Genomic DNA, 12,156 nt, shown 5'->3' with positions numbered 1-12,156 from the left:
TTTCCTTTCTCATCTGTATGAAGAGTATTTACTTGTTCAACTTTCAAGTATTTCTTTTCCACATTTCTAGTATTGCTGTCCTTTGGTTCTCTTTTTCTCTAGTTAAGGAGGGAAGGACTGAGCTACCCTGTATCGATTGTTGGTGTTATAATAAACATCACAGAAATATCAGCCTCCCTAGACTTGATATGGCCTCTACCATACAATGCCTTCCTGTTAATGATGCAGTACATTGTTGTAACTCACATTTGGTTTCAAAGCAACCCTCAAATGACTGTTCACATTGATGCAGTTGCACCTGTTAATGCATTCTAAAAGCAAACCTTAATTATCATTTTTGAAGGGTTTATTTACCTTGCACAATAAAAATTTAATTAGGATAAACCATCACTATGTTACTAGGTGTACCAGTTAATAATGGCGGATTTTATAATCAAAGAAAACACGATAATTTCAAGAGAAACATCAAAAGTGCTTTATTCAAAGTAATGTCCATCGCTAGCTATACATTTCCCCCATCTTTCAGGTGATTTGTGGATACTGTCCCAATAGAACTTTTCTTGTTTTGAGGCAAACCATTCAGAGACCCAATTTTCCACTTTTTTGAATGTTTTGAAGTGTTGCTCGGAAAGTGCATGTGCCATCGATAGGAACAAGTGCTAATCTGAAGGAGCAAGGTCTGCTGAATACGATGGGTGGATTAATACTTCCCAGGCAAGATCTTTTAAGGTGTGTTTGACTGGTTTTGAAGTGTGTGATGGTGTGTCATCATGAAGCAAAATTACTTTGCCATGTCTTCTGGCACATTCTGGTTGTTTCATGATCAAAGCATGGTTCAAATTGATTATTTGTGTCGGTAGCCATCAGTATTAACAGTTTCGCCTGGTTTTAGAAGCTCATAATATACCACACCTTCCTGATCCCACCAAATGCAGAGCATTGTCTTCTTTCCGAAGCGATTTGGCCTTGCAATCGATGTTGATGGTTGACCTGGATCAATCCATGATTTTGTGCTTTTGGGATTCTCAAAATAAATCCACTTTTCATCGCCAGTCATAATTCGATGCAAGAAAGCCTTTCATGCCGTTGAAGCAACATTTTACTGATGACTTTTCGGTTTTCCATTTGTCTTTCGTTCAATTGATGTGGCACCCATTTTCCTTCCTTTAAAATCTTTCCCATTGCTTTTAAACGATTGGAAATTGTTTACTGAGCAAGGTTTAATCTTTCTGCAAGTTGTTTTTGAGTTTGACATGCATCTTCATCCAATAATGCCTGTAATTGTTGATCTTCAAACTTTTTCGGTTGACCTGAATGTTCTTTGTCTTTTACATCAAAATCATCACTTTTAAAGCATTTAAACCAGCATTCACAAGTATCTTGAGGTGGAGCATGTTCACTGTAAGCTTCTCAAAATACCAGTATATAGGGTGCCCAAAGCAGTCTCAGTGTGTGAAACCACTGCAACGCCTCTCTCTTCATGTTTTATGTTCAGTTCTTAATCCCATCCATCTGACTCTGTAGGTGCTTTCTACACTGAAGCCAAAGAGATGATAATCTGTATGTTGTCCTGGAAATAACCGTGAAGCCTTGAAGATGCAGTTGTGAGTCAGATTTGGGGTTAAATTCAGACTCTACAACTTACTTTGTAGTTGTGTTAAGTTTTAACTTCCTTAAACCCCAGGTTTCTAATTTGAGAAATGGGAAAATAATAAGAATTGTGACAATTAAATAAAATCATGTAGTAAGCAAGGTAAGTACCCAATAAGATAGAAAGTATGGTAAATGATCAATAACTGTTAGCCCTGGTATGCAAGCAGCAACAGCAGCACAGTTTGTTATAGTGTCATTTCATCTGCCATAGGAAATCAGAGACAGGGTGGTAAGTATTTAGCATTCATATGTAAAGCAGGTTGTATAGATTAAACCAATGATCAATGGATATTTTAAAGTGGCCAAATAGAAAAATGACTGCTTTGAAAAGTCCTAAGAAACTCCTTGAAATTTTGCTGTCATCCAAGCCCCATTTACACTTGGCCACTCATAGGATTTTATATAGATGTATATTATTCTTCTGACCATGTGCTTTTTATTTGCTTTTAAGATATTTGTTTAAAATCCGGGCTGTTTTGAAAAATTCTTTTGGCATTCTAAATTTTAATTTTAATTGCCTTTTGCAGTTCACTTTTATTTTTAAGCCTTATTAGAATTAATTTCTTGCACCTGCTTTTTTGTATTTGTGAACTACTTTCCCTGCCTTCTGTAAGCAGTTGCAGTAGGAGTGGAATTTGTGTTCTGGGTCATTTGGGTTTGTGCAAGGACACTTGAGAAAATGTCAGAGAAACAGAAGAAATCCTAGTAGAAAAACAAATGACACAGGCTATTGTATCCAATTAATGGATATCTAATTTAATTTAATCAACAGTGGATGCCTCTCAAACATAAATTTAAGTGAGAGGCAGCCTCTTAAATCTCCCTGGGATCAAAGATGGGATGTTTTTAGTCCCTGCTTGGTGAACTAAATGGCTAAGTGATTTTAGCCTCTCTCGATTTTCACCTCTCTGGATTTCATTTCCTTATTTGGGGTTGGCTTAGTTGATCTCTAAAGTTCCTTCCAGTTTTAATTTATATTTCCTTTAGACATAGTTGACTTGTTTTCATGGTCTTATTCTTCTGTGTTATATTGTGCAGATGGCCTAATGAATTAATGCTTTTCCTTCTTTCACAGTTTTCTAAACTTTAGTCTTTAGTGTATGTTATAGGTATTTTTTTCAGATATATAGTACCTATATTTTGCATATTCTATTAGATCTTCATAGTTTTTTTCCAAACAATCTTAAAGTGGACTGACTACTTTTACTTAGCATTGTTTTAAGTTATACTATCTGTTAATTATGTGTTTGATATATTTTTCTAGTACACAATTAAATTAACACAGAATTGTTAAAGTATTTATTTCTATGCCTCCCTAAATCTTAATAGAATGTGTGCTGCTCTTTGGGAAACATGGGTGTATTTTGGATTTGTTTCTTCAACCATGTCTTCTCCTAATATTTTTGCTATGTTTTCTGTTCTTGCACAGACATGCCAGTGCTTCTGATTGATCTACTAAAACTATCCTGTATAATAGAAGGCTAATATGGAAATCGACCTAACTGTGGAACTGCAGGTTGCTATGACGCGCACTGATCACCAGGGAGCAGATGCTCAATGCAGAAGTTGCTCCCTGGTGGTCAGTGTGCTCCCATAGGGGGAGTCCTTCTCAGCCAGAAGCCCTGAGCCTGACTTACGTCTGGCGAGTGCAGTGGAGGTCTCCTGCCTCTGTGGCAGTGCTAAGGATGTTTGCTGGCTTAGGCCGAGCGGGCCTAAGCCATCAGTCAGACATTTCCTGAGGGCTCCCGGACTGCGAGATGGCTCAGGTCAGGCTGAGGGGGAACCCCCCACCCCTGCCCCGAGTGCATGAATGTTGTGTACCGGGCCTCTAGTATTGGCTATAATGAATAATTGAAGCCTGTTGTGCAAAAGTAGACTCCCAGAATTACGATGTGTTTGATTTTGCTGGAGAACTGCTACTTTGCAATTGCCTTAGTTCATTTTCCTAGCCTGAGGTTCTCTCTATGTACCCAGGTAATGTGACACTTGACTACAAGTCTATACAAGAACTGGTTTAATTTTCATCCTTATCATGAGAATAAGTCCTTTAGGGCTATTTAACTGACACCCAACTTGGTCAGACACTGTGGACTTTTACTTTGGCCTCACTTGCTGTGGTAGCTATCACAACCAATATTCAGTTTTTCAGTTGGTACATTGGGTAGCACTCTTCTCAGTATTTCTCTCTGCCTTTGTGCTTTCTATTGTGTTACTTCTTCAATGCTTTTAAGAATTTTTGACATTTTTAGTAGATCTATCAAGAGGTCTTGTTAATATTATTAGAAACCACAGTTAATTTATTACTTTATTAAAATTTTATTTCATGAGACATTAGGTAGAAAGAACAGTAGATTCATTTGCTCTGTTCTCCTTGAGTCAGTCTCCTAGCAGGTAAAGATCTTCTTTGTTGTTAAATACTGGAATACTAGTTTATTGGTAAAGCAGTTTATGAATAACTAGTGGTGCTGTGCATGAATCTGTTCGCGAGTAGCTCACTGCCACTTGCTTCAGCTGGCTGCATTTAGCTTGCTGTCCCACCCTCCTGTAGCTCTCCTGGACTTTTAGCTTGCTGCCCCGCCCTCCTGGTGATCAGTTGTTATGCGTCATGGTGTAATGACCATTTGCATATTACCTCTTTATTATATAGGATAGTAGCTGTGGTTAATAAATATGATTGTGATGATAATGAGGAAAATTTATTTAGCCATTACAGTGTGCCAGGTACTCTATACTTTTCATGCATTATTTTATTTAATTATTATAAAGTGTCTTAAGTTAGTGTTATTATTCCTACTTTACAAAGCATTATCTGAGGCTTAGCTACCCTGTCACTTGCTGGAGTTTACCTGGATAGTAAGTGTCAGAAATATGCTTCAAGCCCGGTCCTGGGCTCTGGAGATACGGGGTTAGCAAAGTCCAGCATACTTCCCGCCTTTGTGGATTTTATAGGATTTAATTCTTAGACTATACTTTCTACCTAGTCTCAGCACACATTTTAAGGACAGTGTGCCATGGTTGGGGATATAATTTTAGAGTCTGAAAGCCTGATTTACTGGTATTTCCACTAACATTGAGGATAATGTCTCTTGTGAGGAAATGATTATAAGTTAACACAAAAGTAAAATGAGAGATCAGCAAAGATCAGAACAGTATCTTTTAATTCCCTAAACACTATAGCACAGTGTTTTTATTCAAAGTCGGTACTAAATGAATGTTAATTTGAGTATGTTCATTGGCTATAAGACAATGGATTTTATTCCCACATTATGTTGTTTTATATAGCTTTACCAGTATACTATTTTTATTTACTTATATTATTCCTTATGTTTATAGTTATTTGCTGGTATAAAGGATGGAGAAAGCCTGCAGCTCTTTGAACAAAGTTCTCGTTCTGCCCATAAACAAGAGACACATACCATGGAGGCCATGAAGCTTGTAGAGTTTGACCTTAAGCAAACACTTACGAGACTTGTGACACATCTTTTTGGAGATGGTAAGTATTCAAATGCCTTTGACTTTGGGGCTTACATATTCAGTAATTACCATCATTCTTAATTCATTAATATAGCTGTATCTAGACTTTTTTGGTCTAAGTTGTGGCTTAATCGTTCAGGTCTATTGTGAGGTAGAACTTATGGATTTCCTGGTTCATTCCTGTGAGGAGCAGGAGTATATGAAAATAGAATTAACTAGAGAAAGAAAAAATGATGGTATGCTGTGATAAGAATGAGAATGGATTAAAATCAGGTCTTTCATCAATAGTGAGAAAGTGTATAGTCAGATTAGTATTCTTGTATAACTATATTGTCATTAGGTCAGACTTGGATGATGGGGCAATATTCTCTTTTTTCTTTTCTCATTTATTTATTAAACATTCTTTAGTTATAGTTAACATTCAGTATTATATTAATTTCAGGTATACAGGATAGTGGTTATACTTCTATATAACCTACAAAGTAATCACCTTGTTAAGTCTAGTACCCACCATACATAATTATTACATACTAGTGGCCTGGTGCACAAAATTTGTGCACGGAGGGGGCGCGTTCCCTCAGCCCAGCCTGCACCCTTTCCAATCAGACATCCCTCTCGCAATCTGGGACCACAAGCTGCCTGCCTGCCTGATCGCCCCTAACCCCTCTGTCTGTCTGCCTGATCGCCCCTAACCTTTCTGCCTGCCTGCCTGATCACCCCTAACTGCCTCTGCCTGCCTGCCTGATTGCCCCTATCTGCCTCCCCTGCTGGCCTGATCTTAACCCCAACTTCTCTCCCCTACCGGCCTGGTCTTGTCTCCAACTGCTTCTGCCTGCCTGATCACCCCTAACTGCCCTCCCCTGCTGGCCTGATCTCACCCCCCAACTGCCCTTCCCTGCCAGCCTGATTGCCCCTAACTGCCTCTGCCTGCCTGATCACCCCTAACTGCCCTCCCCTGCCAGCCTGATCTCGCCCCCAACTGCCCTCCTCTGCTGGCCAATTTGGTTCTGATTGGTCGGTTTCTATGCCAGTCAACGTCAAAAGCTCCACCTTTTAGGCAGCCATTGGCTCCTCACAGTTCACCCAGATTTTCTTCTGATTGGTCAGTTTCTTTGTCAGTCAGTGTCAAAAGCTCCGCCTTCTAGGCAGCCATTGGCTCCTCACACTTCACCCAGATTTGGTTCTGATTGGTCGGTTTCTATGCCAGTCATTGTGTCTGGGCCTATGAATGGGGCCTGATAAGAAAGGTGGGGCTTAGCAGCAGCCCTGGTGGAGGCCTGGAGAGAAATGGAGGCGCGGCTGCTGGACCATCTAGAGAGAAAGAGCGAGGCAAGTGCTGATCAACAGCTGCCACACAGGCTACGGATCAGACTTTGCTTCTCTCTTCAGGCCTCTCTCCGGGCCTGATTCGCAGCCCCCTCAGCAGTCAGTGCTGGGTCGCCGTCGCCACGGCAACCCAGCACTGACTGCAGGACTGACTTCCAGTTGGTCGAGCCTCCGGTCGTGATGGACCCAGGGTTTTTATATGTTAATATTATTGACTACATTTCCTATGCTGTACCCTACATTTCTGTGACTCTGATTTGTACTTCTTAATTCCTTCACCTTTTTCACCCAGTCCCCCAAACCCCCTCTCCTCAGGCTATCATCAGTATTGAAGTAAAGTTGTTTAAATAAAAATTGAAATAAAAATGTTTCAATTTTATTTGTTTATCCTGTTCTTTAGATTTTACATATAAGTGACATCATATAGTATTTGTCTTTCTCTGACTGACTTATTTCACTTAGCATAATACCTTCTAGGTCCATCCATGTGAGGAAAGATTTTAACCAAGATTCCTAACCATTCTTAACCACTGTTCTTAACTATTGGAAAATTTTACATATTTATATATTGATCACTACTGTCAACAGCAAAAATATGAAGACTAAATTTCATAGAGGAAGAATAGTATTTTTAAGAGTTGGACTCAGTTTTATTTAATTACTTGCTCTTGATTATTTCTCTAAGAAAGTTTTTTAAAATATATTTTTTCTTGATTTCAGAGAAGAAGGGAGAGAGAGAGAGAGAGAGAGAGAGAGAGAGAGAGAGAGAGATAGAAACACCAATGATGAGAGAGAATAATTGACCCGTCTGCCTCCTAAATGCTACCTACTGGGGATTGAGCCCGTAACCCGGGCATGTCCCCTGACCTGGAATCGAACCGTGACCTCCTGTTCATAGGTTGATGCTCAACCACTGAGCCTTACTGGCCAGGCTCTAAGAAAATATTTGTTTGTAATGTACCCCCTTCCAATTATTTCTGGCTTCCTTGAAATAATATTTTGTTTGTTTTCAGAAAGCTACAAAGATTAAGTTATGAGGTTTTTCTTAATTGTGACCTACAATTTAAAAATGTTTAGACGACAGAAGCTAAGCAAGCTCTTATTCTTGTGAGATTTTTATAAGAACAGCTTTATGAGGTATAAATGACAAAAAATTAACTAAACGTATTTAAAGTTTACAGTCTGCTAAACTTGACATACAATAAACTGAATGTATTTACACAATTTTATTAGTTTTGACATAGGCATGCACTTGTGAAATTAAGATAATAAACATGTTCATCACCCCCAGAAGTTTCTTCTTGCCCCATGCCCTTCCCTACATCTCCTCACCCCAGGCAGCTAGAGAACTACTTTCTGTCACTATTGATTAGTTTGTACCTGTTAGATATACAGTATATAAATAGAATTCTTTAATGTGTACATTTTTTTTGGGGGGGTGGCTCATTTTAGCATAATTATTTGGAGACCATCCATATTTCAGCGTATGTCAATGGCTTATTCCTTTTTATTGCTAAGCATTCCATTCCATAGTTTGGTTATTCATCCACCCATTGATAAAAAATTAGGTTATCTCTAGTCTTTTGCTATTACAAGTAAATCTTCTTTGTATAGCCGAAACCGGTTTGGCTCAGTGGATAGAGCATCGGCCTGCGGACTGAAGGGTCCCAGGTTCGATTCCGGTCAAGGGCACGTACCTTGGTTGCGGGCACATCCCCAGTGGGGGGTGTGCAGGAGGCAGCTGATCGATGTTTCTCTCTCATTGATGTTTCTAACTCTCTATCCCTCTCCCTTCCTCTCTGTAAAAATCAATAAAATATATATATTTAAAAAAAAATCTTCTTTGTATGCATTTACGTTTTCATTTCTCTTCAGTAAATATCTAGCAGTTGAATTGATAGATCATAGGGTAGGTGTATTTTAACTTTCTGTAATGCCACTTAACTGTTGTCTGAAGTGGTTGTCCAATTTTACATTTTTTCTACTTGTGTGTGTAGGTTCCAGTTGCTTTACTTCTGTAACAACACTTGACATAGTCATTTTAAATTTAACCATTTTAGTGCGAGTGTAGTGATATGTCAAGTAAGTATTCAGCATATTTAAACAACTCCAAATAAACAAGTGAAAATCAACTTAAGAGAGACATGGGTGAACATGAAGGTGACAAATGATGTAGCTAAAGGACTAATGAATACCTAAAAAAGATGCTCACCCTTATTAGTAATCAGGGGAATGCAAATGAAATCCACCATTAGCTATCCTTTGCCATTTTTCATATATAGAAATATTTTTAAAAATCTAACATTTGTAAATATTGACAAAGATCTAGAAAAACAGATGTAGTACAAAGTCCTGGTCCTGTGTAAGAGTCTCAGCTACCAACCCCAGCTGGAACTCGGGTACTCACTCTTGATTCACCTCTGTTTTTTCACACCTTCAGGTTTCCCTACTTACCTGTGAACTCAAATGTGTATTTAAAAGAATTCTAATTATAATTTACTAAGTTTCTGATGCCCTGTTTTAGCAAGACTTGTTAGAATATCTAGACTTTCATATTCTCAAATGCATAGTTCATGTAATATTTAAGAAATCACTAACCCTATGTATTTTTAATATATACACATTTTTAAAAAGTATTATCAGCTGCATGCTAGTGGGTGTTTTTTTCTAGGAGATGGAGGAATGGTATTAGGAAAGAAATACAAACCAGGCTTCAAGTGTGTTCATAGAAATTTATTAAAATAAAAAAGGTAAATTAAATATGAAAAATGTTATGATTGATGAAACTGAATAATGGGTGCATGGGTATTTGCTCTTTTCTATTTCTGTCTCTTGGTTTGAAATATTTCATATTCAAATGTTGTAATGGTGAAATAGGTTTCAGATAGAGATTACTGATGTGAAAATTTTATTATAGCCAGTTTCTCTTTACTTTCATGATAAAAGGAAAGAATTATATTTTTAGTAGTATCATCTAGTTAACACTGGAGTGCAGGGAGATAGATTATACTAATATTGTTTAGGCCAATTTTGAAGCAGGTTTTGGTAGAAAGGATTTCTAGTATTTTAGGGGAGAAAGTGTTTAATTTAATGACTAGTAGCTTTACGGAGAGATTCAGGCTTATTTGAATGTTTTCATTGTCAATCTATGGAGGGACTTGTTAGAGCTCTCCTTATTTATGTCTTGCTATGGACATTTCTGTCATAAAATGATTTGCTGTTTATAAGGTTTAGAAAATGCCTCATAGTTAGATAGACAAGTAACTTGCTTCAATAATAACTAGTATTTTTGTTTCTTCTCTTTCTTTGTTATTTTTCACAGACTCACCCCTTCCCCCTCCACCACCATCACCTCCCACCACACCTCCATTTAGCACCATCAGCTCCATCACCTGGCCAATTCTGACTTATCCTCTAGTGTCAGCTCAGAGGTCCTCCCACTAGGACCCTTTCCTGTAGTTCATGCTGAGTCCTGGAGTAGATGCCTTTTTGGGGTCATCTGAGCTCTCTTTGGGGGTGGGCTTTTACTTTTCTGAGCGGGAAGCATGACTGGATTTCCACTACGTTGAAGGCATTACAATATTGAGTAAGTTTCAAGGAGTCATGAACCTTGTCTCAGGGAAATAGTGTGTGGTAGGAGCACACAACAGAGAGGCCTCTTCCAGTGCTCGGCATGTGCTCCAGAGCTGACACTAGTCAATGAGAACAAGCCTGAAGTTGTAGATCCTGGAGGAATGAGGAAAGGAAGAGGAGAAAGGCAGAAAATGGTTAACAGATAAATCTCATGACCACTGAGAAACAGTAGTGTGGAATTAGAAAAATTAAAGTTCTCCTTCATCCATTTACTCTGAAATCTTGAACTAGTCATTTAGTGATTTAGACCTCAGTTTTCTAACTTTCAAAGATGCCTTTTACAAAGAAAATATTAAATAAATGTGTTAATATGAAATAAATGAAGGAATAAGGAAGGGAAGGAAAATTATGACAAGCAATCAAAGCAGCGAGCATATGAAGGAATAGTAATACAGTCAAAGACAGTAGTTATGGCTGATTTCTCTTAATTTTGTGTAATGAAATGTAGCTTTATATCAGATTATGGCATAGCCATCCAGTTGGTTTTGATGCTGGCCCTTACATTCTCTATGAGCACCAGCAACTATATTAAAAAAGTATATAATATGCTAGACTCAGTAAAGATTTTAAAACATTACCAGGCGCTTGGAGGATATATGTTTCTCTGAATATGGTCCTGGACTTTTCTGTGTTATTATTTTTAATATTTGTATTTGAATAGCTTCCAAAACTGTGCATTGAGATGACAGTTTCCAGATAGCAGTTTTCCTTATAAAAAACCATTTCTATAGTATATGATTTTTCTGACTGTGATATCCATCATGCCTATGGTCAAGAATTAACAATCTTAACTTGAAATGGCAATGAAGTTATGGTGTCCCTACTTCATATGTTTGCTTTATTTTTAAAATACTAGACTTTTAGGTTTCAGATTTCATTACAGATCAGAGTTGCTATTTTATAAATCTCCAAATTTCCCTTTTTTGTGGAATGGCATTTAAATAAAAAATCTCATGTTTGGAGAATAGAGACATGTTGTTCATATGCACTAAAGTCTACCTGTTAATAAGGCCTTTTATTTATTCTTTCTAGCTATGAGATCATTTTGAACCCCATACACACAGTAGCCAAACACCCTGGGAATCCTTAAAGATGCATTAGCCGCACATCTTTGCCTAGCCCCTGTGCATTCTTTGCTGAGTATATTTCTGATGGAGCAGTTGTCAGCAGGCGTGGGTGAGCTTGTCCCATGTATATGCATGTTTGTAACATCTGCTAAGATGCTTCTCAGAGCAGATACTAAGAAGGTGGGAAGGCAACTGAAGTTCATTTTATGAACTACTAGAGGCCCAGTGCACAAATTCGTGCACCAGTGGGGTCCCTTAGCCTGGTCTGCGATATTGGGCCGAAACTGGCTCTCCGACATGCTCTGAAGGGTCCCAGATTGCGAGAGGGTGCAGGCCAGGCTGAGGGACCCCACCAGTGCACTATCGGGGCCAGGGAGAGATGTGGGAGGTTGGCCAGTTTGGGAGGGCTCCAGGGCGTGTCCGGCCTTTCTCGCGTAGTCCTGATCTGCTGAACCCCAGCAGGAAGCTAACCTACTGGTCAGAGCGTTTACCCCCTGGTGGTCAGTGCACGACATAGTGACTGGTCGACTGGTCAACTGTCTGCCCCCTGGTTGTCAGTGTACGTCATAGCGAGTGTTTGAGTGGCCTTAGCATATCATTAACATATTACACTTTGATTGGTTTAACGGACGACCTGACACTTAGCATATTAGACTTTATAAGATAAAGGTGATGGGTATATATTATAGAAAATAGGTGCTGTGTGCTCTCATAGTGTTCACACTGAACGTTAGCTCCCTCTAGACGCTTGGGCTGTGTCTTCTGCGCTCTGAAGAGAAGTGCCTTGTTCTTACTTAAGGCATTTCAGTGGGTCATTTCAGTTTTTTATATTGGTGGTGCAGGAGTGCTAGTTTTTGAAAAATGTCTTGGTGGAACTGTCTAGGCACAAATACTGCCCATGCCATTTAGATGAATAATAACAATAATAATGATGATGACAATAATAGGGCTAATAATTAACAGCGCTAAACACTGTGCTAAACACTCTTACAGGATTTTTTTT

The 12,156-nt window shown here is 38.6% G+C and overlaps 1 protein-coding gene across 7 annotated transcripts in view; it reads left to right on the top strand.

Annotated features, from left to right (window-relative positions):
* The window catches only part of FARS2 (phenylalanyl-tRNA synthetase 2, mitochondrial), a 625,994-nt gene that overhangs the window by 187,705 nt on the left and 426,133 nt on the right, over positions 1–12,156 (top strand). For all 7 annotated transcript variants that reach the window (XM_080657452.1, XM_080657447.1, XM_080657449.1 and 4 more), the window contains one exon: positions 4,987–5,146. In XM_080657452.1, coding sequence (XP_080513578.1) covers positions 4,987–5,146 — 160 coding nt within the window. The remainder of the gene's footprint in view (positions 1–4,986; positions 5,147–12,156) is intronic.

This window comes from Plecotus auritus, assembly GCF_963455305.1.
Source record: "Plecotus auritus genome assembly, chromosome: 2".
In the NCBI taxonomy this organism is placed as follows: domain Eukaryota; kingdom Metazoa; phylum Chordata; class Mammalia; order Chiroptera; family Vespertilionidae; genus Plecotus; species Plecotus auritus.
Note: the sequence above shows the minus strand (reverse complement) of the source record. Positions and strands in the feature narration are given on the sequence as shown.